Source organism: Sebastes fasciatus, chromosome 23, assembly GCF_043250625.1.
Source record: "Sebastes fasciatus isolate fSebFas1 chromosome 23, fSebFas1.pri, whole genome shotgun sequence".
NCBI lineage: Eukaryota > Metazoa > Chordata > Actinopteri > Perciformes > Sebastidae > Sebastes > Sebastes fasciatus.
This window is the reverse complement of record NC_133817.1, coordinates 4,660,267-4,683,736: the sequence shown is the minus strand read 5'-3', so window position 1 is coordinate 4,683,736 and position 23,470 is coordinate 4,660,267. Positions and strand designations below refer to the sequence as shown.

Sequence of the window (23,470 nt, the reverse complement as noted above, 5' to 3'; positions counted from 1 at the left end):
ATGTTCTCGATTAGTGCTCCAACCATTTACAGCATGGGTCCGTTGGGGAAAAAAAAGTCCTCAACCACCAACACCAAAGTATCCACCAGTGCTTGTAAATCACCTCAGTTTGGTTATCATTATTGTTCAAACAACTAACTAATAATACATTTAAAGCAGCAGATTTCACAGACCGGAGGAAAACAACCAATCCGAGCCGAGCTGGAGCCTTGCCGTCTCTGAGCAGCTGTCAATCACTCGTGAACTCCAATCAAACGGTCAAACTAGGCAGCGCTAATCAAATATGATTCAATATTCTGTTACTGTAATGTCTACTTCTCTCCTCAAATGTTTTCAGAAACACATTTTTTTACCTGAAAAATGAGAAAGTTTGCCGCCATGTTAAGACCAGTTGGAAATACCAAGCACCGCCCACCAGCCGGAGCAAACTTTCTCATTTTACAGCTAAACAGTACACTACAAGATATTTCTGAAAACATTTTACGCAAGAAATGGGCATTACAGTTTTATCATATTTGCTCAATATTACCAACTTCCGCTTTAAAGCGGCATGAATGGATTTTGTTTGGCTACTTGGTGGCAGCGCAACAAACATTCAGCTGATGATGCGGAGCGACATTATTGTTGTTGACCAACTGAAGAATGTATTTTATGTTGTACGCACAAGATTTAAAAAAACAAACAGTTAAGTTGTGGGCAGCAAAACCAAAACAACATGCTGAAAGATGATAAAACTGCTCGGTAGAGCTGACGGGAACGTTCTGCGGTCTGTAATTTCTTTATAACAGACCGTTGCTATGGGCGCAGCTCTGATGTCAGACTCTGGCGTACTGTTTTTGTGTCAAAATATTGATTTCTTAAGTAAGTAGCCGTGTGATAAGCGGGATAATGTACAGCGAGCAAGTCATTGTTGTGAAAGAATCCCCTTTGCGTCGGGGTGCAGCATCGCCCCGTCAAGGATTCTTTCACAACAATGACCGGCTCGCTGTACATTATCCCTTAAACTTAACTCTCAAATATTCTTTGATCCAAACAACAGTGGTTTATTTCAATGAAATGTTCTGCTAGGATTGTTTACATTGCACGAGTACATCTGGACCAAGGTTTGGTGGTCTGTCTGCAAACAGTAAAAAACATGGAAAAGAAAAATGCATTCTGGTTTAGAACAAATTGTCTTAATGTTCATACAGTAAATATAAATCATTGCATAAAGTCAGATTTAGTTAGCTTTAGCGAAAAGCAATGCATGTTTTAGCATGTGGATTGATTAAATGAAAACATCAGGGTGGATGTGTCATCTTAACATGCAAACATATTCACATTCACACTGCAGTCTGTCACGAAACACAACAGGCGGCGGTTGCTAGTGTATGTATACTACTGTGTGTGTGTGTGTGTGTGTGTGTGTGTGTGTGTGTGTGTGTGTGTGTGTGTGTGTGTGTGTTGTGAGGAGGGGGGGTGATTTGCAGGCCTAATGTCTAATGTCACAGGAAGCACCAGCAGCTATATTGATCATTTTTCATGCCCTGCCTCATTTCACTAAGAGGCTCAACCCGACCGCTGTTGGCATTTTCAATTCACTTATGAGACACACAGAGAAAGACGGAGAGAGACCTGCAGCTCCAACAGGAACAAACATGGCCGTATAATGCAAACATGAAGATAAAACAGTGTTCCCGTGTTGCACTTATTTATTGATTCAGTGCACAAAACAAACATTTGGCTACTGTGAACTTGGTATTAATATTTCCAGTTCACCGTAGTTTTTTTGTGATTAATAATTTTAGTGTTAAAAATAAGCACTCTATTATCGCCGTACCGTTCACACTACACAACTTCCTGTCTTTAGTCGTTACGGTTCACACATGAATGACCGGAGACGGGGAGGGTTCACTATGCTGGTTATGATACAGCGCCAACACATCGGAGTAATGCCGCAATTGCAGTTACAAATGACAGAAATCCATCAGGTGCAATGCTTGTTATTAGAAAATAGTGTTTTCCATGAAGACACCCGTCAAGAGTTTTGTTGAATGCTGGAGGCGGGGCGAAATTTGACGGAGGCAGCCGCCTCGTAATTCTCTTTGCAGGAAAAACCCTGCACTTCCCTTGACTGCACATGAAACGGGTGTGCTCCGATAAATTCTAGGCCTTTAAATTCAGGTTATTGGATTTGAGACTTTTTAAGACTTTTTAAGACCCCGCTGGAACCCCGACAAACAGTAAGTTCCTATTGTTACAGGCGACAAGAGGCGAGCCAACGCTGATATGCCTCTGATCTGAGACTTTTTTGTCGGGGAGCTCCACAAACTGTTTGGGATCGGAAAATCAGGGCTAAAGTTGTGTAGTGTGAACTAGGCATTGGTGACACTACTGCATAAAAGTCACTCTACTCGTTGCCAGAGCATTCTGCGCAACCACCATCAAACTATTAAAAAAACACCTGCCCTCACTTCACCTGTGTCCCTAAGCAATGACGCAATTATTTTTCTTTGGGCGCGGGCTTGTTGGGGAAGGTAGAGGAGATGCCCTGGTGGGTTGCATTGATGTTCTGAAGGGTTGGTATGAGGGTGTGCTAGGATAAGTAACTGATGTACTGGGTCTGAATGAGGGTGTGCTGGGATTAGTAACTGATGTACTGGGTCTGAATGAGGGTGTGCTGGGTTGAGTAACTGATGGCCTGGGTCTGAATGAGGGTGTGCTGGGGTTAGTAACTGATGTACTGGCTCTGAATGAGGGTGTGCTGGGTTGAGTAACTGATGTACTGGGTCTGAATGAGGGTGCGCTAGGTTGAGTAACTGATGCACTGGGTCTGAATGAGGGTGCGCTAGGTTGAGTAACTGATGTACTGGGTCTGAATGGGTCTGTGCTGGGTCTGAATGGGTCTGTGCTAGGGCTGAATGGGTCTGTGCTGGGGCTCAATGGGTCTGTGCTGGGTCTGAATGGGGGTGCGCTTGGTTTAGTAACTAATGTACTGGGTCTGAATGGGTTTGTGCTGGGTTGGTATGAGGGTGTGCTGGGTTGAGTAACTGATGTACCGAGTTGATAAAGTGATGATGTTGCCCAATTGGGTTGGGCAGCTGGTCTCGGTGCCGGTGCCGGTGCCGGTGCCGGTGCCGGTGCCGCTGCCGCTGCCGGTGCCGGTGCCGGTGCTCGTGCAAGCGCCGCTGCCGCTGCCAGGGCCGGTGCCGGTGCCGGTGCCGGTGCCGGTGCTGGTACTGCCGCAGCACCATATAAAGCAACAAGTGGGTGCATGGTCTTGTACTGCAGCAGGTACTCGGGGTAGATCTGGAGCTTCTCAAACACAACGAAGATGGAAGGGTCCGTAACGTCGTTTACGCAGCTGTCAAAGAAGTTTATGTCCCCGCCGTCCTTGGAAGGAGGTCGGCGGTAGCTGGAGGACCCTTTGGTGTAGTCTCCCACCAGCACCCGTGAGATGAACAAGGATTTGACGTCAGCGAGACCGGTGTAGTTGTGGGAGTATTTTGCGTCCCGGGCAAAGTAACTACCTGTGTTTGGACACAGAAAGAGATCCCACATTTTGGGATTATTGTAATGTCACTATACTGTATATGGACACTAGGGGTTGCAACTAAGGATTATTTTAATTATCAATTCATCTGCAAAGTATTTTCTTGAATAAACAATTATTTGTTTGGTCTTTAAAATCGTGTGCCCACCCTCTAAATCCCCCCCTAGGGTTAGCAATGTTAGCTCTGTCAGCACTGTTACCGTTGTTTGCACTGTTTGTGTTATTAGCACCGTTAGCAAAGAACGTATATTGATAAGAAGTGAAAGTCAATTGTTCGTTCAATTGCAAAATCAGCGACCAGCAGCAGAGCTACGCTTATGCCATTTTGGACTGAAAGTGACTACCGGACGCCAGTAAAACGTCCGCCTAAAAAGTGCCGTACAAAAGTAAAACAAAACTATTTCTGTTCTATTGTCATATTCTACCGAAATGGCCTGTGTTGAACAATAAAATAATATAAATAATATAAGCGTTTTCAGTCCAAAATGGCGGCAACGGCTGTTGTCAAGAAAAGACAAAGTTTTGTCTCTTTGCTTCTATACTCTTTGCCGTTAGCTGCAAGCTGTCGGCTCAGCCGTCGCCATGTTGAGAGCCACGTGGAGGCAATAGATATGCTCTGAATTTCAAATTTAGCACCTTTGAAGAAGACCTATTATGCTTTTGTGCTTTTTCCCTATCCTTAAGTGTGTAATATAGTTTTTTGTGCATGTAAAGTGCACGCCAAAGGGAGTTACTCTCCCCCACAGAAACACTGCTCCTGCACTGCCTTGCTTGAAGTGCCCGCCTTCTCTTCAGTAACTTGGTGATGTCACCAAGTAACACATTTGGCACACCCTCAAACAAAGCTAGTTAGAGCGCAGTTAAGGTGGAGTCTGAAGAGTTCGGTTTGGTTGACCAATCACAACAGAGTGGGCCAGCTGACCAATCAGAGCAGACTGGGCGGGCCAGGAGTACAAGCAGAGCGTTTCAGACAGGGTGAAAAGAGGTGCTGCAGCACAGCCGGTATGAGAAAACTAAAGTGTTTTATGAACATTAAAGCATGTAAACATGTTCCAGTAGAAACCCAAAATACAAGTATGCACCTAAAAATGAGCATAATAGGTCCTCGTTAAACAATTTATTGAGTATCAAAACAGTTGCTGATTACATTTTCATGATTGGCATTTTCAATTCGCTTATGAGACACACAGAGAGAAAGACGGAGAGAGACCTGCAGCTCTAACAGGAACAAACATGGCCGTATAATGCAAACCTGAGAATAAAACAGTGTTCCTGTTTTGCATTTATTTATTGATTCAGTGCACAAAACAAAAATTTGGCTACTGTGAACTTGGCATTCATATTTCCAGTTCACTGTAGTTTTTTTTGTGATTAATAATTTTAGTGTTAAAAATAAGCACTCTATTATCGCTGTACCATTCACACTACACAACTTCCTGTCTTTAGTCGTTACAGTTCACACTACATGACTGACCGGAGACAGGTGGGGGTCACACAGTACAAGATCTTTCACCGGGAGGAATCCCTGATGAGGTCTCCAAACTACGTTTTGTCACGAAAAAAACGCAAGAAATACACGGTGAATGACGTGATACCATATACGAGACACATTGTTGATGCTCACATAACAGCCTGTTCCACCGGTTTCCACACTCTTTTTTACTATTTATTCCTCGAGGTGCAACGACAACTTTGCTCCGTGTTGCAAATGCAACAAACACCAGGGTATCTGCAGGTTTCAACAAGTCATATTTAAGACCTTTTTAAGACCATTATGAATGTAATTTAAGACCTACTTCATGTCAATACTGGCAGGAAAGTAGTAAGGATATGAAAGAAAAATTGGAATCCCGGAATTACTTGCAAATTGTTTGCTGTGGTGGCGAAGATGTTACCAGCAGAAACACTGCATACTGCATAAAAGTCACTCTACTCGTTGCCAGAGCATTCTGCGCAACCACCATCAAGCTCCTTCTAATGTCATTAAACTATTAAAAAAACACCTGCCCTCCCTTCACCTGTGTCCGTAAGCAATGATACAGGAATCATTTTACTTTGGGCGCGGGCTTGTTGGAGAAGGCAGAGGAGATGCCCTGGTGGGTTGCATAACTGTTCTGCTGGGTTGGTATGAGGGTGTGCTGGGTTGAGTAACTAACGTACTGGGTCTGAATGGGTTTGTGCTGGGTTGGTATGAGGGTGTACTGGGTTGAGTAACTAACGTACTGGGTCTGAATAGGTTTGTGCTGGGTTGGTATGAGGGTGTACTGGGTTGAGTAACTGATGTACTGGGTCTGAATGGGTTTGTGCTGGGTTGGTATGAGGGTGTGCTGGGTTGAGTAACTGATGTACTGGGTCTGAATGGGTCTGTACTCGGTTTAAATCGGTCTGTGCTGGGTCTGAATGGGTCAGTGCTGGGTTTAGTAACTAATGTACTGGGTCTGAATGGGTCTGTGCTGGGTCTGAATGGGTCTGTGCTGGGTCTAAATGGGTCTGTGCTGGTTCTGAATTGGTCGGTGCTGGGTTGGTATGAGGGTGTACTGGGTTGAGTAACTGATGTAATGGGTTGGTATTTGGGTGTGCTGGGTTGAGTAACTGATGTACTGGGTTGGTATTTGGGTGTGCTGGGTTGAGTAACTGATGTAATGGGTTGGTATTTGGGTGTGCTGGGTTGAGTAACTGATGTACTGGGTTGGTATTTGGGTGTGCTGGGTTGAGTAACTGATGTACTGGGTCTGAATGGGTCTGTGCTGGGTCTGAATGGGTCTGTAATGGTTCTGAATGGGTCTGTGCTGGGTTGGTATAAAGGTGTGCTGGGTTGAGTACTTGATGTACTGGGTTGGTATTTGGGTGTGCTGGGTTGAGTAACTGATGTAATGGGTTGGTATTTGGGTGTGCTGGGTTGAGTAACTGATGTAATGGGTCTGAATGGGTCTGTGCTGGGTCTGAATGGGTCTGTGCTGGGTCTGAATGGGTCTGTAATGGTTCTGAATGGGTCTGTGATGGGTTGGTATGAGGGTGTGCTGGGTTGAGTAACTGATGAACTGGGTCTGAATGGGTCTATGCTGGGTCTGAATGGGTCTGTAATGGTTCTGAATGGGTCTTTGCTGGCTTGGTATGAGGGTGTGCTGGGTTGAGTAACTGATGTACTGGGTTGGTATAAGGGTGTACTGGGTTGAGTAACTGATGTTCTGGGTTGGTATAAGGGTGTACTGGGTTGAGTAACTGATGTACTGGATTGGTATTTTGGGTGTGCTGGGTTGAGTAACTGATGTACTGGGTTGGTATTTGGGTGTAATGGGTTGAGTAACTGATGTTCTGGGTTGGTATAAGGGTGTAATGGGTTGAGTAACTGATGTACTGGGTTGGTATTTGGGTGTAATGGGTTGAGTAACTGATGTACTGGGTTGGTAATTGGGTGTGTTGGGTTGAGTAACTGATGTACTGGGTTGGTATTCGGGTGTGCTGGGTTGAGTAACTGATGTACTGGGTTGGTATTTGGGTGTGCTGGGTTGAGTAACTGATGTACTGGGTCTGAATGGGTCTGTGCTGGGTCTGAATGGGTCTGTGCTGGGTCTGAATGGGTCTGTAATGGTTCTGAATGGGTCTTTGCTGGCTTGGTATGAGGGTGTGCTGGGTTGAGTAACTGATGTACTGGGTTGGTATAAGGGTGTACTGGGTTGAGTAACTGATGTACTGGATTGGTATTTGGGTGTGCTGGGTTGAGTAACTGATGTACTGGGTTGGTATTTGGGTGTAATGGGTTGAGTAACTGATGTACTGGGTTGGTAATTGGGTGTGTTGGGTTGAGTAACTGATGTACTGGGTTGGTATTTGGGTGTGCTGGGTTGAGTAACTGATGTACTGGGTTGGTATTTGGGTGTAATGGGTTGAGTAACTGATGTTCTGGGTTGGTATAAGGGTGTAATGGGTTGAGTAACTGATGTACTGGGTTGGTATTTGGGTGTAATGGGTTGAGTAACTGATGTACTGGGTTGGTAATTGGGTGTGTTGGGTTGAGTAACTGATGTACTGGGTTGGTAATTGGGTGTGTTGGGTTGAGTAACTGATGTACTGGGTTGGTATTTGGGTGTGCTGGGTTGAGTAACTGATGTACTGGGTCTGAATGGGTCTGTGCTGGGTCTGAATGGGTCTGTGCTGGGTCTGAATGGGTCTGTAATGGTTCTGAATGGGTCTTTGCTGGCTTGGTATGAGGGTGTGCTGGGTTGAGTAACTGATGTACTGGGTTGGTATAAGGGTGTACTGGGTTGAGTAACTGATGTACTGGATTGGTATTTGGGTGTGCTGGGTTGAGTAACTGATGTACTGGGTTGGTATTTGGGTGTGCTGGGTTGAGTAACTGATGTACTGGGTTGGTATTTGGGTGTAATGGGTTGAGTAACTGATGTTCTGGGTTGGTATAAGGGTGTAATGGGTTGAGTAACTGATGTACTGGGTTGGTATTTGGGTGTAATGGGTTGAGTAACTGATGTACTGGGTTGGTAATTGGGTGTGTTGGGTTGAGTAACTGATGTACTGGGTTGGTATTTGGGTGTGCTGGGTTGAGTAACTGATGTACTGGGTTGGTATTTGGGTGTAATGGGTTGAGTAACTGATGTTCTGGGTTGGTATAAGGGTGTAATGGGTTGAGTAACTGATGTACTGGGTTGGTATTTGGGTGTAATGGGTTGAGTAACTGATGTACTGGGTTGGTAATTGGGTGTGTTGGGTTGAGTAACTGATGTACTGGGTTGGTATTTGGGTGTGCTGGGTTGAGTAACTGATGTACTGGGTTGGTATTTGGGTGTGCTGGGTTGAGTAACTGATGTACTGGGTCTGAATGGGTCTGTGCTGGGTCTGAATGGGTCTGTGCTGGGTCTGAATGGGTCTGTAATGGTTCTGAATGGGTCTTTGCTGGCTTGGTATGAGGGTGTGCTGGGTTGAGTAACTGATGTACTGGGTTGGTATAAGGGTGTGCTGGGTTGAGTAACTGATGTACTGGGTTGGTAATTGGGTGTAATGGGTTGAGTAACTGATGTTCTGGGTTGGTATAAGGGTGTAATGGGTTGAGTAACTGATGTACTGGGTCTGAATGGGTCTGTGCTGGGTCTGAATGGGTCTGTGCTGGGTCTGTAATGGTTCTGAATGGGTCTGTGATGGGTTGGTATGAGGGTGTGCTGGGTTGAGTAACTGATGTACTGGGTTGGTATTTGGGTGTGCTGGGTTGAGTAACTGATGTACCCAGTTGATAAACTGATGATGTTGCCCAATTGGGTTGGGCAGCTTGTCTCTGTGCCGGTGCCGGTGCCGGTGCCGGTGCTGCCGCAGCACCATATAAAGCAAGAAGTGGGTGCATGGTCTTGTACTGCAGCAGGTACTCGGGGTAGATCTGGAGCTTGTCAAACACAACAAAGATGGAAGGGTCCGTAACGTCGTTTACGCAGCTGTCAAAGAAGTTTATGTCCCCGCCGTCCTTGGAAGGAGGTCGGCGGTAGGTGAAGGACCCTCTGGTGTAGTCTCCCACCAGCACCCGTGAGATGAACAAGGATTTGACGTCAGCGGTACCGGTGTAGTTGTGGGAGTATTTTGCGTCCCGGGCAAAGTAACTACCTGTGTTTGGACACAGAAAGAGATCCCAATTTTGTGGGATTATTGTAATGTCACTATACTGTATATGGACACTAGGGGTTGTAACTAAGGATTATTTTAATTATCGATTCATCAAGTATTTTCTTGAATAAACAATTATTTGTTTGGTCTTTAAAATCGTGTGCCCACCCTCTAATTCCCCCCCTAGGGTTAGCACTGTTAGCTCTGTCAGCACTGTTACCGTTGTTTGCACTGTTTGTGCTGTTAGTATTGTTAGCAAAGAACGTATATTGATAAGAAGTGAAAGTCAATTGTTCGTTCAATTGCAACATTAGCGACCAGCAGCAGAGCTACGCTTATGCCATTTTGGACTGAAAGCGACTACCGGACGCCAATAAAACGTCCGCCTAAAAAGTGCCGTACAAAAGTAAAACAAAACTATTTCTGTTCTATTGACATATTCTACCGAAATGGCCTGTGTTGAACAATAAAATAATATAAATAATATAAGCGTTTTCAGTCCAAAATGGCGGCAATGGCTGTTGTCAAGAAAAGACAAAGTTTTGTCTCTTTATAAAGTGTTTTTTGAACATTAAAGCATGTAAACATGTTCTAGTAGAAACCCTAAATCCAAGTATGCACATGAATATAAGCTTAATAGGTCCTCGTTAAACAATTTATTGAGTATCAGTTGCTGATTATATTTTCATGATTGGCATTTTCAGTTCACTTATGAGACACACAGAGAAAGATGGAGAGAGACCTGCAGCTCCAACAGGAACAAACATGGCCGTATAATGCAAACCTGAGAATAAAACACTGTTCCTGTTTTGCATTTATTTATTGATTCAGTGCACAACACGAACATTTAGCTACTGTGAACTTGGCATTAATATTTCCAGTTCACCGTAGTTTTTTTGTGATTAATAATTTTAGTGTTAAATAAGCACCTTATCGCTGTACTGTTCACACTACACAACTTCCTGTCTTTAGTCGTTACGGTTTACACTACATGACTGACCGGAGACAGGTGGGGGTCACACAGTACAAGATCTTTCACCGGGAGGAATCCCCGATGAGGTCTCCAAACTACGTTTTGTCACGAAAAAAACACAAGAAACACACGGTAAATGACGTGATACCATATACGAGACACATTGCTGATGTTCACAAAACTGCCTGTTTCCACACTCTTATTTACTATTTATTCCTCGAGGTGCAACGACAACTTTGCTCCGTGTTGCAAATGCAACACACACCAGGGTATCTGCAGGTTTCAACAAGTCAAATTTGAGACTTTTTAAGGCCTTTTTAAGACCAGTATGAATGTAATTTAAGACCTACTTCATGTCAATACTGTCAAGAAATCAGTAAGGACATGAAAGAAAATCGGAACCCCGGAATTACTTGCAAATTGTTTGCTGTGGTGGCGAAGACGTTACCAGCGGAAACACTGTCGCTCCAGCTTTGCAGCGATCCAGCCGAAAATCTAAATAGACGGCTCGTTTCTTCTTCTTTGGTAGTTTTGGCAGCGCCTTTCCTGGTTCACTATGATGGTTATGATACAGCACCAACACATCGGAGTAATGCCGCAATTGCAGATACAAATGACAGAAATCCATAAAGTGCAATGCGTGTTATTAGAAAATAGTGTAATCAATGAAGACACCTCTCAGAGTTTCGTTGAAAGCTGGAGGCGGGGCGAAATTTGACAGAGGCGGCCGCCTCGTAATTCTCTATGCAGGAAAAACCCTGCACTTCCCTTGACTGCACGTGAAACGGGTGTGCTCCGATAGATTCTATCCGGGGAGCACAGCTATTCCCTTTTGGTTCCGTTTCAAAGTTTTGTTACGGCGTGCTCAAAAACAAAATATTTATAAAAGCAAGATAATGCATTTCTTTTATTTTTAAGACCTGCCTAAATTGTATTTAAGACATTTTAAGGCCTTTAAATTCAGGTTATTGGATTTGAGACTTTTTAAGACTTTTTAAGACCCCATGGGAACCCTGACACACAGTAAGTTCTTATTGTTACAGGCGACGAGAGGCGAGCCAACGCCGATATGCCTCTGATCTGAGGCTTTTTTGTCGAGGAGCTCCAAAAACTGTCTGGGATCGGAAAATCAGGGCTAAAGTTGTGTAGTGTGAACTAGGCATTGGTCACACTACTGCATAAAAGTCACTCTACTCGTTGCCAAAGCATTCTGCCCCACCACCATCAAGCTCTTTCTAATGTCATTAAACTATTAAAAAAACACCTGCCCTCACTACACCTGTGTCCCTAAGCAATGACACAAGAATCATTTTTCTTTGGGGGCGGGGTTGGTGGGGAAGGTAGAGGAGGTGCCATGGCGGGTTGCATGAATGCTCTGCTGGGTTGGTATGAGGGTGTGCTGGGTTGGTATGAGGATGTGCTGGGTTGGTATGATGTTGCCCAACTGGGTCGGGCAGCTGGTCTTGGGGCTGGTGCCGGTGCTGGTGCTGGTGCCGGTGCTGCCGCAGCACCAGAACCATATGAGGCAACAAGTGGGTGCATGGTCTTGTACTCCAGCAGGTACTCGGGGTAGATCTGGTGCTTCTCAAACACAACAAAGATGGAAGGGTTCGTGACGTCGTCTACGCAGCTGTCAAAGAAGTTTATGTCCCCGCCGTCCTTGGAAGGAGGTCGGCGGTAGCTGGAGGACCCTCTGGTGTAGTCTCCCACCAGCACCCGTGAGATGAACAAGGATTTGACATGAGTGGTACCAGTGTAGTTGTGGGAGTACTTTGCGTCCCGGGCAAAGTAACTACCTGTGTTTGGACACAGAGAGAGATCCCAAATTTTGTGGGATAATTGTAATGTCACCACACTGTATATGGACACTAGGGGATGCAACTAAGGAGCAACTTAGAAACACCGCATAAGGGTAAAAAATTAAGTTCCATTAAGATTTTGGTGAACTGTCCCTTTAAATTTGAGTGCGAATGAGTGCGATGTTAAGATATTAGGATTGACTAAGATACCGTCCCATCCTCTTAGAGTAAGTTTTCTTTTTAAACAACTTTTGTTATCGAATCAGTAAGAAGCCCAGAATCATCAACTCACCTTCGCCAAAAGCAGTTCCATTAATTCCACAGATCCTCCAGTCGAAGTTGGTGTGGCAGATGACGTCTACGTATTTAGAGTCAGTGCCATGAAAGAGCTGTTTTTCTGTCACATTGCGCCCCTTGTTGCTGTTCGTCATCTGATTTTTCTGCCTTTTTTTTCAGGAAAAATACATAAGAAACTTTAAATCAAGCTGAGACATTTAGGATTGCGTGCTAACTTGGCATGAAACTTTGGCTCAACAGCGGCCACAAGTGGCAAACAAGGGATAATAATAAATACCAATACGTTGCTAAAGAACAATTAGAAAAAAGTCATAAAGTCAGGGAACTGACTATCAATATCTATCTAAACTTTTCTAAAGTTAGCTAACATTAGCCACCATAAGCTACTTGCTGTAGCAGCAAAACCCCTAAAGTGAACAATAGTGTATTTTACTGCATATAAAAGTGACATAATCTGGCTTTAACACCCAGAGAGAGGTGGTTATCTGAGCAGATTGACTGATAATCTAGCTAAGAAGATATTAAACACACAACCAGTTTCCAGACCAAACACAATAAAATCACATACGTACCACTGAAAGACTTCCCAAAGAGGTTTGTTCTGAATCCTCTCTATTTTGACGATGTCATAGCCTCTCATAGTTTGACAGAAAAGAGTTTCAATCTCCTTAAATTCGTCTGAGGAACGCTGGAGGGGGACTCGCTGGAAAGAACACAAAGAGAAAAGAAATTAATTTTACCCAGGCACATTTTTTTGAATCACTAAAAAAAAATCTTCTCATAATTTTCAGGCACAATTACTGCAATAACTGATTTTTTGGCCACTTGGGGGCAGCGTTGTGAACACAACATTGACATATCACCTTTTAGGTTGATATGGTGGAAAAGCAAAAAAAAAAATTCCGGAACGAAGTACATTTTCTGAGAAACCCTCGAACTTCTTCAGGGCACGAATATTAGCCAAAACAGTAGAGACTTTGAAGTTACGTTCGTCATGCAGTTTGCAGGTGTGGTGTATTCACAATACCCTGTATCCTGTTTCGGGAGTCTGTGTCTTGTCCCAGCGGTCGGGCATAGAGGTGAAATTTGCTAGACCAGCAGGCCGTCTGGGGTCAGAAAGCAAAGTAGGATTAGTTTTTATTGTGAGAAGGTTTGAATAAAATGTTTCTTAAAAAAAGGTGTAAAACATAAATGTGACATATTTAGGACGACGTACCTCACTTTCTTGTTTTGGACGTCAGCCGCAGAGACAAACTGCGGCCGTCTTTTCACAAGCCTCTTAGTGCCATACTGCGTGTTTGTTTGTATCATGTCTGAGGAAAAATTTTACAATACAGCTTGAATATTTCTAAATGCACAACAAGTGTAAACACAGAGCTCCATGGCGTAATGTTTGTTTACCTTGGAAACTGAGCGAGTATGACTGTGAACCGGCGGTGAAGTCCACCACATCTTTGTCATTGGCCAGAAACTTCTGCTCCAGTTTATGGCTGTCCATGTCTGCTAGGTTGTGTCCACCGCCCTGCAACACAAGACAGATAAGTCTGTTTTTACCTCAGAGCACAACTGAAATGGTAGATGACCAACCATGCAAAAAGACTATTGCCTACGAAACAAAAACATCAGAAAACAAACAATGAAAAAAAAAAATCTGTATATATAAATACATGTGAATTTCAACATTTAATTCTACCAATCTATTCATTTATAGCCATTTTTAGCTTATTTTAGACCCTAAATGTCCAACAGTGAACAACGAATCAAAGTTTGTGAATATGCAGTCCCTTGGAATGTGTACGTAGCAAAAGGTTATCATTCGTGTACTCAGATAAATCTGAATGTTCCTGGAGAGCACAGACTGTCCTAACGTGTTACACTTCTTATCCCCCTCGCACCTGCACTCTGCTAAAACAAGCTAATCACAAGTAACTCCCCTTGTATGAATAGACAATGCTTTCTCACACACAAGCAGGGTGGGAGGTGTGGGCCACCGGGGAAGGAGGCTAACTCAAGGTTATAAAGAATGCTGTAGTGCTTTGTCTTTTACTTTTTGTCTGCTGTATGAACCCAAATGCATTTGCTAAAATAAATTGAGTAATGCTTCTTAACTGCATGACTGCTTAAGTGCATATTTTTCATGCAGCGCCACTGTTTGCTAACTCACGCTCTTATCTATGAGGAACTGTTTCAGTGTTTACAAGGTCTTACTGACGTGGCGTTATGGGAGAGTAATGACATCGAACTTTGATCAGCCTTATAATGGTCGGATAATATATACCTCGATTGGCTGCAATACAATGTTGCAGATTGAGGAGACTGGGACATTTCTATTTCAGAATATTTCCCCAGATAGCATTACATAACTAATCCGTTGTTTCTATGAAAATATTGATGAGAGCGGCTTTAACAGAACTAGCGAAACCCGGTATTAAACGGGCACCGGTGCTAAATAATTAATCTTAAAATGGAGGACAGAGGACAGGAGGAAGGACTGATGCTGACTGATGTCTGTGTGCTTTATGCTTTCTTAACTTCACTCAGGAAAATTAATTTTATTGACATTTTAGATTTGTTTACAGTGGGATTATTGAGTTTCTATAGTGACGTTGCTTTTGTAAACATTACTGTTGTTGCCCTAAAACATTTAGTTATATTTAAAATATAAATAAATTCTAATCCTGTTCTGAATTTTTTCTTTTCACCAGTAAATCAAACTAAAAATATCTGCAGTTACTCACAGCTGAAGCGTACACGTTCCACTTTCCGTGCTGGTCCTCCCAGTGCCAAAGCCACACGGTGGTGTGGATGAAGGTCGGCTCAAGCAGAGAGTTTGCGGTAGAGACCCGTCGTACTTTGTCCGATCCACGGGTCATCGTGTCAAAATGCACTTGTGGGCTGCTGCCACTAAAGACAGCAAAATAGATAACTATTAATTCATACAATTCAACAGCAGTTTATTGAAACAACAGTCCATGAAAAGGACCCGCTACGTTTGTATATATAAACGGCTCATTCTAAGCTAACGAAAACAAAACAATTCTAATTTTCAGGTGATTATACGCTAAAGAAAACATACTTGTTAATATTATATTCCATTTCTGCCGATATATCCCCCTAAATGTTACACACTGTTCCTTTAAAGGTGCAGTGTGTAGGATTTGGTGGCATCTAGTGGTGTCAACTGAGAACCCCTCAACTCACTCCTCCCTTTCCAAGACTGCGGTAACGTGAGCCGCCTAGTGCAAAACCGTGGTAACACCGTTCTCCCGCTCAGAGGCCATCCTTACCATAATAACACTACTTAAGGAGCAACAGAAGTCGGACGGCAGCTGGCGGTACCAAGGTTTTGCACTCTGCAGCTCACGTTACAGCAGTTTCACAAGTGTGTCGGAGAACTACGGTGGCCTTCCGGTAATGTAAAAATGCAAAAGGCTCTCTCTAGAGCCAGAGTTTGGTTCGTCTGTTAAAAATTAAAACAGTTATGAATATTATATTCCATTTCTGCAAAACAGATCCCCCAAAATTCTACACACTGTTCCTTTAAAGAAATGGCAAAAAAAAAAAAAAAGCTGCATGAAATACTTAAGACTTTTTGCCATTGTTAAGTTAATTGAAATTGGTTGTTTCAGTATAAATCTTGACATGGGTGAGTTCACAAATAACATCGTCCCAGAACTAAGATCCCACATCCCACTGACTGTCAGCAGAGAGTACCTGTATGTGTTTTTGGGATCACAGTAGTCCTTCTCAATGGTCTCATTATGAGGCAAGGGAGTCCATTTATCATCCTCTCTGACCTCCCATCTGTACGGCATCTTGGTGTGAACTCTAAAGCATCGCTCTGGGAAGACATCGGATGATAAAATTCATGTGACTGTCACTCCCATGTTGATAAGAGTATTAAATACTTGACAAATCTCCCTTTAAGAGACGTTTTGAACAAATACAAAATGTGCAATTAATTTGATCTAGGATGTATCATTGATTACTCACCGTCATCATGTATACAGTGTCCTTTGACGAAGTACATGCATATCTCAGTTTTATCTAAAGGAAACAAACAACAAGTGCACGATAAAGTGTTGTTTCTTTAAATTTTACAAAGTTCTGTCAAACAACATTTCGAATGAAAGCTTTTGCAGCTGGCGTAGGGATGTTAATAATTAACCGTTTAACCGCTAACCGACATTAAGCATTTTAACCGATTAACGCTATCGGTTAAAACGGTTAAAAGAAACGTTAATAATTAATTAAAAAGCTGAGAAAAGTCGTCACTTTAAAGAGAAAAGCTGGTTCACCTTAAGAGAGTCTGAGCTGGCGTTACAAATACAGGAAGTCGGCTCCCGTCTATAGCTCGATTGAGCGGAGGAGTTGTAGCCTCGTAGCATTTATTCACCGACAAATAAACTGTACACACACTGCCTGCTACAGCTACGTTCACAGCTATAACGCCACCGACAACACACACACGGTCTGTCGGAAACTCGCTGAAGTTATGCCGCGCTGACAGACCGTATGTGTGTGACTACGGTTATCGTTTAAGAAAACTAGCATCCCTAAACTGGCATAATTTACCTCGAACAGGCCCAGGTCTTCGTCTTCTGTTCGGTCCATCATCAGTGTTGTTGACAGCACCGGGGATGTCAGCAGTGGAACGGGTTCTGACGGCAGTCGAAGTTTTATCTGGATTTCGTTTTCTGTTCTGACCGTCGTTGCTGCTCGCATCGGTGTCGTTGGCGTCAGCAGAGCTGACAGTGGTGGAAAACCAGTCCATCTGTCCATCTTCACTGTACAGATCAAAGGCATCGATGTCAGGAAGGTCGTCATTAGTGGAACAGGTTGGTTGCTGCTGTTGATCGTTGCCCCCGTTGCCTCTGTTGCCTCTGTTGCCTCTATTGCCTCTATTGCCTCTATTGCCTCTGTTGCCTCTGTTGCCCCTGTTGCCTCTGTTTCCCCTGTTGCCCCAGTTGCCCCTGTTACCACCTCTCCCTCTCCCACCGTACCACTCCCTCTGTTGCAAACCATCGTCGCTGCTCGCGTCCGCGTTTGGTTGCTGCTGTTCACGGTTGCCCCCATCGGCCTGCCTGTCGACGTACTTCAAAGCCAATATGTTTGCGTAAACAGACTTCAAGGACTGAATGAGTTCGTCCGGCACGAATCTCTCCTGCAGGTTCTTGTACGGCTGCGGAGCTTTGAAATCGTGAGTCTTGGAGCAGCTGCAGTCGCGGTTCATGTACTTCTCGCAGATGTGCATTCTACGGCAAGCATCACCATCCTTACACAGGCCGAACTCCCCGCCACCGTTGTTGTAATTATGACATATCTGGCGTGGGGAGAAAAAGGTGGTTACAATCAAGCAAAGCAAAAAGCAAGTATTATGATAAATACAGATGTCAAGTCAACTAAACTTCTGTTAATCCGATGAACTCCGGGAACTCTGAGGCAACAGTTTTTATCTGTGATCCACTTTGTAACTGCTCCAACAACCTGATGTGAAAAACTCCTCCGGATGAAGTGAGACGTACCTGAGGCAGGAGCCAGTTGTCGCTCTGCATCAGCAGCGTGCGCAGCTCCGTGAGGCTGAGACTGTCCAGCTCGTGCGCTGTCAGTAGCGCAAAGTTGTGATAGGAGTGCAGGTCGTGGGAGAATTTGCATCCTCTCCTGTCATCAAAGAACACAACACACATAGAATTATAAACCCCTGGAAGAGTACTCCAAACCTCCTCTGCGGTAGTTCCCCCGTACAATAGGACGTCTCCAGGACAACATTTTGCCGTGATGACACAAACACACACACAAGGTCACAAGGTAAAAAAACAATAGGCTTGTTCGAGAAAAAGCTGCGGTCAAGTCGGACAGTTTCCAGCAGCCTTCAGAAAATGTACAGGAAGTCACAGAAAAAGTTACTTCCTGTTAGATCCAATCTGTAGGCCACTTAGTTTTCAGACCACGTTGTGATTTATCTATATTTGTTGGTAAATGTATGTGGAAATGTGTGTTTATCTGGATTCTATCCTTTATTACTTTTATGTCTGCCTTGTAAAGCACATAATTAGCACTCGTTTTGAGTTTAGTCCATCAAAATATGCTTCCCACAACATCTTAAAGGTCCCATATTATAAAAAAAGTGAGATTTTCATGTTTTTTTAATCACAAAGCAGGCTTAAGTGCTATATAAATACTGTGAAAGTATCAAAACACTCAATCCACAGGGAAATACACACAGCCCGTATTCAGAAACTCTGCATTTGAAACAAGCTGTCAGGATTTCTATCCATTTGTGATGTCACAAATATACAATATTTAGACCCTTGACACAATTTTAAACGTAAACATTCTAAATGTGTCCCAGTTTATTCCTGGTTGCAGTTTATGTGAATGTCATCAGCTGACAGGAAGTACACATGGACCCAAACTGTTTTCTAGCAACGCATTTCTGTTGCAATTCGGTCAAAATGCGCTAAAAACAGAGCGTTTCAGACAGAGGGGAAATACAGGCATATTCAAGCAGACAGTACGAGGAAAATAAAGTGTTTTTTTAACATTACAGCATATAAACATGTTTTAGAAGAAACGCAAAATACAAGAATGAACACAAACATGAGCACAATATTGGACCTTTAAATTAGCCTGTAAAGCTCCACTGTGTCCATGTTTGTTTTTTATAACAGCACCTGAACTTAACTGCAAACCAACAAGTGCTTGAACGCACCACGTGAGTCAAGGCCATTAATAAACAGGTCATTAAATGCAACTTTAATGCGGAAACAAACCTGTGACAGTGTTGTTGTTCACTGAATAACTTCAATTCAATAAAGAAAATGATGTTAACTTGAATTTAAACAATACAGCTTCCTTAAAAAAAGATAAATTATCTTAAATAAAGATATTATAATAAGCGTGTAAAAATATGCTCCCCATATATACTTTGTACATGGAGTGAGTAATGGTGTAACATAAAATTATTCTGCAGTGGGCATTAAGGGATTAGTCTATTAAAATACGCTAAATAATGATATTATAGGCCTAGATTGGGCCAGGGGCGTAAAATGAGGGGGCCAATGCCTGTGTTGCTGTAGCTGCTGGTAATAATGTCATAATACTGCTGGAGATAGCTTCATATTTAGCTTACAGACATGAGTGGCATCAATATTATCATCTAATTTTCTCCCAGAAGTCAATAACCTAAGCGGTTTTGCCAAAAATGTCAAGACTTTTTCTTTAAATAGCATTCTTCTAACTTTGAAGCTACCTAAAAAACTCTAAAGGAACCATCAATAACATACACCTCAAGTGCAACTACATTTGTTTACATTTATTTATTTATTACATCTATACCCTACCTGTTTTACAAGTGCAATTACCTCTGTTTACATTACATCTATTTTTATATTTTATACTTCTAGTGTAACACTTCTGTTTATATTTATTTATCACAAATACATTACCTGTTTTATTTGCTTTATAACTGTGTGTTTTACCTGTTATATGTTTTATCTGCCTCGTTTAGTCTTGTCAAGTATTTGTTTTAAAGCACTGACCAGAAGTGGCAACTGTGAATCTCGTTGTATTTAATACAATGACAATAAAGCTTTCTATTCTATTCAGACTTCAATGTGTTACATCAGCCTGTAAAGCTATAAGGTGTCCATGAACTGCAAACTGCAAACCAACAGTACTTGAACGCACCACGTGAGTCAAGGCCATTAAAAACAGGTCATTAAATGCAACTTTAACACGGAAACAAACCTGTGACAGTGTTGTTGTTCACTGAATAACTTCAATTAAATAAAGAAAATGATGTTAACTTGAATTTAAACAATACAACTTCCTTAAAAAAACAGCTGAAGGAGTCCCAGCAGGCCTCTCTACCAGCGCTCATGTGACCAACACCTCATACTGTAAACCTACCTGGACCCAGTGAAAGGACAGGAACCATTGAAGAAGAACTTCTTACACAGGTGAAGCCCACTGCAGGCTCCAGGACACTCCTTGGTTCGGCACAGTCTCAGTCCAGTCCGGACCACCACCTTAGGCTGTCCAAAAGGACAACACTGAGCAAATTTCTCTCTGTCACTAATAACCTCATTCATAGAATCACCTAAACCCAGATTATAGATCAGGTAGTCGGTGTCCACAGATCCTTGATTGTCGCAGATGATCCTGAATATGTCAGACTGCAACATTGTTGCGCTCTTTGATGTTTCCTTGTTTCCTTCCAGAGAAAAGACGCACAGAATCAGGAGGAGGACTGCTGAGTTCAATGGCAGTGGGACAGTTCAGTATCATTTCTGATGATTGGAAAACGAAACTTAACTATATTTAGTGGTAAATGCTGTCTGTCCTCCACTAGGGGGCGTCGCTGTGTTATATGACCTCAACACAGGCCTGGATCCAGAAGAGGACATTCTTATGATATATATTTTTTTCTTGTATTGTTTTTGTAGGAGTACCAGAAATTAAATCAGAATGAAACAAAATGCAAAAAATATATTTGGAGTCACATTCTCATATTCACTTTCTGAATCATCTATAGGTCAAGTGACACATTCTGCAACTGAGGACAGACTACTGTATATAAGAAATAAAAAAAGATTACTGTATCATAAATCTATTTGTATCAAAACATATTATTAAACATTATTTAATAATATATATATCAAACATTATTTGATATATATATATTATTAAACATTATTTAAGATATTAAAAATTATTTAATATATATATATTAAACATTATTTAATATATATATATATATTATTAAAGATTATTTAATATATATATTTTAAACATTATTTAATATATATATATTAAACATTATTTAATATATATATATATAAAAAAATATTTAATATATGTATATATATTATTAACAATTATTTAATATATATATATTTTAAACATTTAATATATATTAAACATTTAATATATATATATATTTAAACAATATTTAATATATATACATATATATTAAACATGATTTAATATATATATATTATTAAACATTATTTATTGTATATATATATTATTAAACATTATTTAATATATATGTTATTAAACATGATTTAATATATATCTCTATATATTAAACATGTAATATATATACACACACACACACACACTTACACACACACATATATACATATACACACACATATGTACATATACAGTATACAAACATACTGTTTATACATATACACGCACATATACGTATACTGTACATATACACACACATATGTCTGTATATATACAGTACACACACACACACATATACAGTATATACTCTGTATATATTCTGACAGTCAAATAATACCGATGTATACCTAAATTATTTTGTGATTTAAATTTGTCCTTAATTTAGATCAACTTCTGTAGATTTGTTTTCATCTTCAAAATGTCCCTTTTCTGTAGGTCTTGATAAAAAAAAAAAAAAAAAAAAAATCCTAATTACATTGATTACACTGTGATTAAATGTTGTAATAAATGAATAAATGAAATAAACATAAAACATGCAAGTCCAATTATTTACCAGGTCTGAGCATCAGGATGAACATTCATCATCTCTCAGCTTCTCTCATCTGCATTTGCTCGTTAACTCACGGCACATTTCCCATCAGCCTCATTGCTTCCTGCCCCCCCACTCCCTCTCCCCTCAAGAGAATAATACAGTACATGTTGGAAGGGATTTTTCCATGGTCTTTTTACACCATTTGCTGCCACAAGGAAACTCTGAAGCTTTAGATTTCAGCTCTCTAGACTGGAAGAACAAGAGCCTTCTTTCTGTTTTGTGCCGTAAAGCAACCCAGATCCCCCGTCACATCTGACAACACTAATTAACGGAGCATCCTTGTGTCCAGACTGGGGACCTAAATCATATGTAATCACCAGATCTTAACTGAACCAAACACCTGTGGGAGATTTGAGAGATTCTTTCTCCTCCACCATCATGAAAACACCAAATAAGAGCATATCTTTTGGAAGAATAGAGCTCAGGAAAATAGATGCTAAAGAGCACTGAAGCTGTTCTGGAGGCTCATGGTGGCCTGACACCTTAACAAAGACATTTTATGTGTTTTTTTTCTCCTTTAATTTGTCCCTCATCAGAAGTATTAACATATTTTGACCACTTGGGGGCAGCAGAACAAGCTGTAAATACACCATTGAAATATTATCGACTACCAAAGTTGTAAACTTTATAAGTCATAAAACAATTAGACGTGCTTATTTACAACATCCAGAGGATCCAGAACAACAATAACGTTCATTTGGAGTCATGTTTCTCGCTACTTGATGAATGTAAGACTGATATTAACTCTCCTTTTATCTCTGTTCTCATTACACACAGTCCTTTAATTCGTCGTTAAAGAGGACCTATTATGCTTTTGTGCTTTTCCCCTTTCCTTTAGTGTGTTAATATAGTTTTTTGTGCATGTAAAAGGTCTGCAAAGTTACAAAGCCCAAAGTCCAGGACAAAGGCAGTTACTCCCCACACTGCTCCTGAAAAGCCTTGATTGAAGTCCCGCCTTTTCTTCCGTAACGTGATGATGTCACCAAGTAACACATTTGCATAATACCTTAAAGCTAGTTAAAGCGGAGCTGGAGCGGAGTCAGAAGAGTTTGGTTTGGTTGACCAATCACAACAGAGTATGGTATGAGAAAAATAAAGCGCTTATTGAACATTAAATAACTACTATATACATTTTTGTACTTTTCACTTTTGCCAGTACAACTTGACTGGATGTATTGATTTCTAGAATCACCATGACAACGAACATATTCCCTTTTGTCCTACACATGCTGTAATATTAATTTCCTTTCCTCATATAGTATTCCTTTTGTAACCTTTTGTATTATATCTTTTGTGAATGATTGACTTTAAAGTTGATGCTATATGACCATATGTCCTCTTATATATAAACATATTGATTGGTGCAGCTTTAATATATCTGCCAGTGCCGTATTCATCATGATATTCATGTCTACTACATCTGAATTCCATCATCATACATACTAATGTGGACACAACCACCAGAACGTTTTACCACCTCATCCAAATATCTTGTTTTTCCATAAAGCTTTATCAGTTGAATGTAAAAAAAATAGTAATATATGATTTTTTTGTGAACAAGTGGGAAAGTTCTGCCAATATGTGAGAAAATAAGTCATTTCAAATTTGCCAGTACAACTTGAATTTCTAGAATCACCATGACAACATATTCCCTTTTGTCCTACACATGCTATAATATTAATTTCCTTTCC

The 23,470-nt window shown here is 41.5% G+C and overlaps 1 protein-coding gene across 4 annotated transcripts; it reads right to left on the bottom strand.

Moving 5' to 3' along the window:
* Positions 1-1,456: 1,456 nt before the first annotated feature.
* Positions 1,457-20,501, bottom strand: LOC141762365 (protein mono-ADP-ribosyltransferase PARP12). Of its 4 annotated transcripts, none has more exons than XM_074626455.1 (13): positions 20,120-20,501; positions 17,734-17,869; positions 16,784-17,531; positions 16,202-16,255; positions 15,923-16,049; positions 14,947-15,112; positions 13,610-13,730; positions 13,425-13,521; positions 13,236-13,314; positions 12,781-12,911; positions 12,204-12,355; positions 5,551-9,139; positions 1,457-2,458 (listed from the first exon to the last, which is right to left on the bottom strand). In XM_074626455.1, the coding sequence occupies exons 1-12, from the start codon at positions 20,392-20,394 to the stop codon at positions 5,583-5,585; spliced, it is 5,643 nt and encodes a 1,880-aa protein (XP_074482556.1). In that variant the 5' UTR covers positions 20,395-20,501; the 3' UTR covers positions 1,457-2,458; positions 5,551-5,582. The 4 variants fall into 4 exon arrangements, with proteins under 4 accessions (XP_074482556.1, XP_074482557.1, XP_074482555.1 ...); XM_074626456.1 differs by lacking the exons at positions 1,457-2,458; positions 20,120-20,501 and adding exons at positions 17,959-19,656; positions 19,690-20,066 and having other exon boundaries at positions 4,635-9,139; positions 17,734-17,897; XM_074626454.1 differs by lacking the exon at positions 1,457-2,458 and having other exon boundaries at positions 4,635-9,139.
* Between the last annotated feature and the right edge of the window lie 2,969 nt (positions 20,502-23,470).

Coding starts and splice junctions, on each gene's coding strand:
- LOC141762365 (XM_074626455.1), bottom strand. CDS start 20,394: ATGTTGCAGTCTGACATATTCAGGATCATCTGCGACAATCAAGGATCT. Junction 17,870..20,119: donor TGTCCTTTCACTGGGTCCAG/GTAGGTTTACAG, acceptor CTTTGATGACAG/GAGAGGATGCAAATTCTCCC. Junction 16,050..16,201: donor ACACTGTATACATGATGACG/GTGAGTAATCAA, acceptor ATGTCTTCCCAG/AGCGATGCTTTAGAGTTCAC.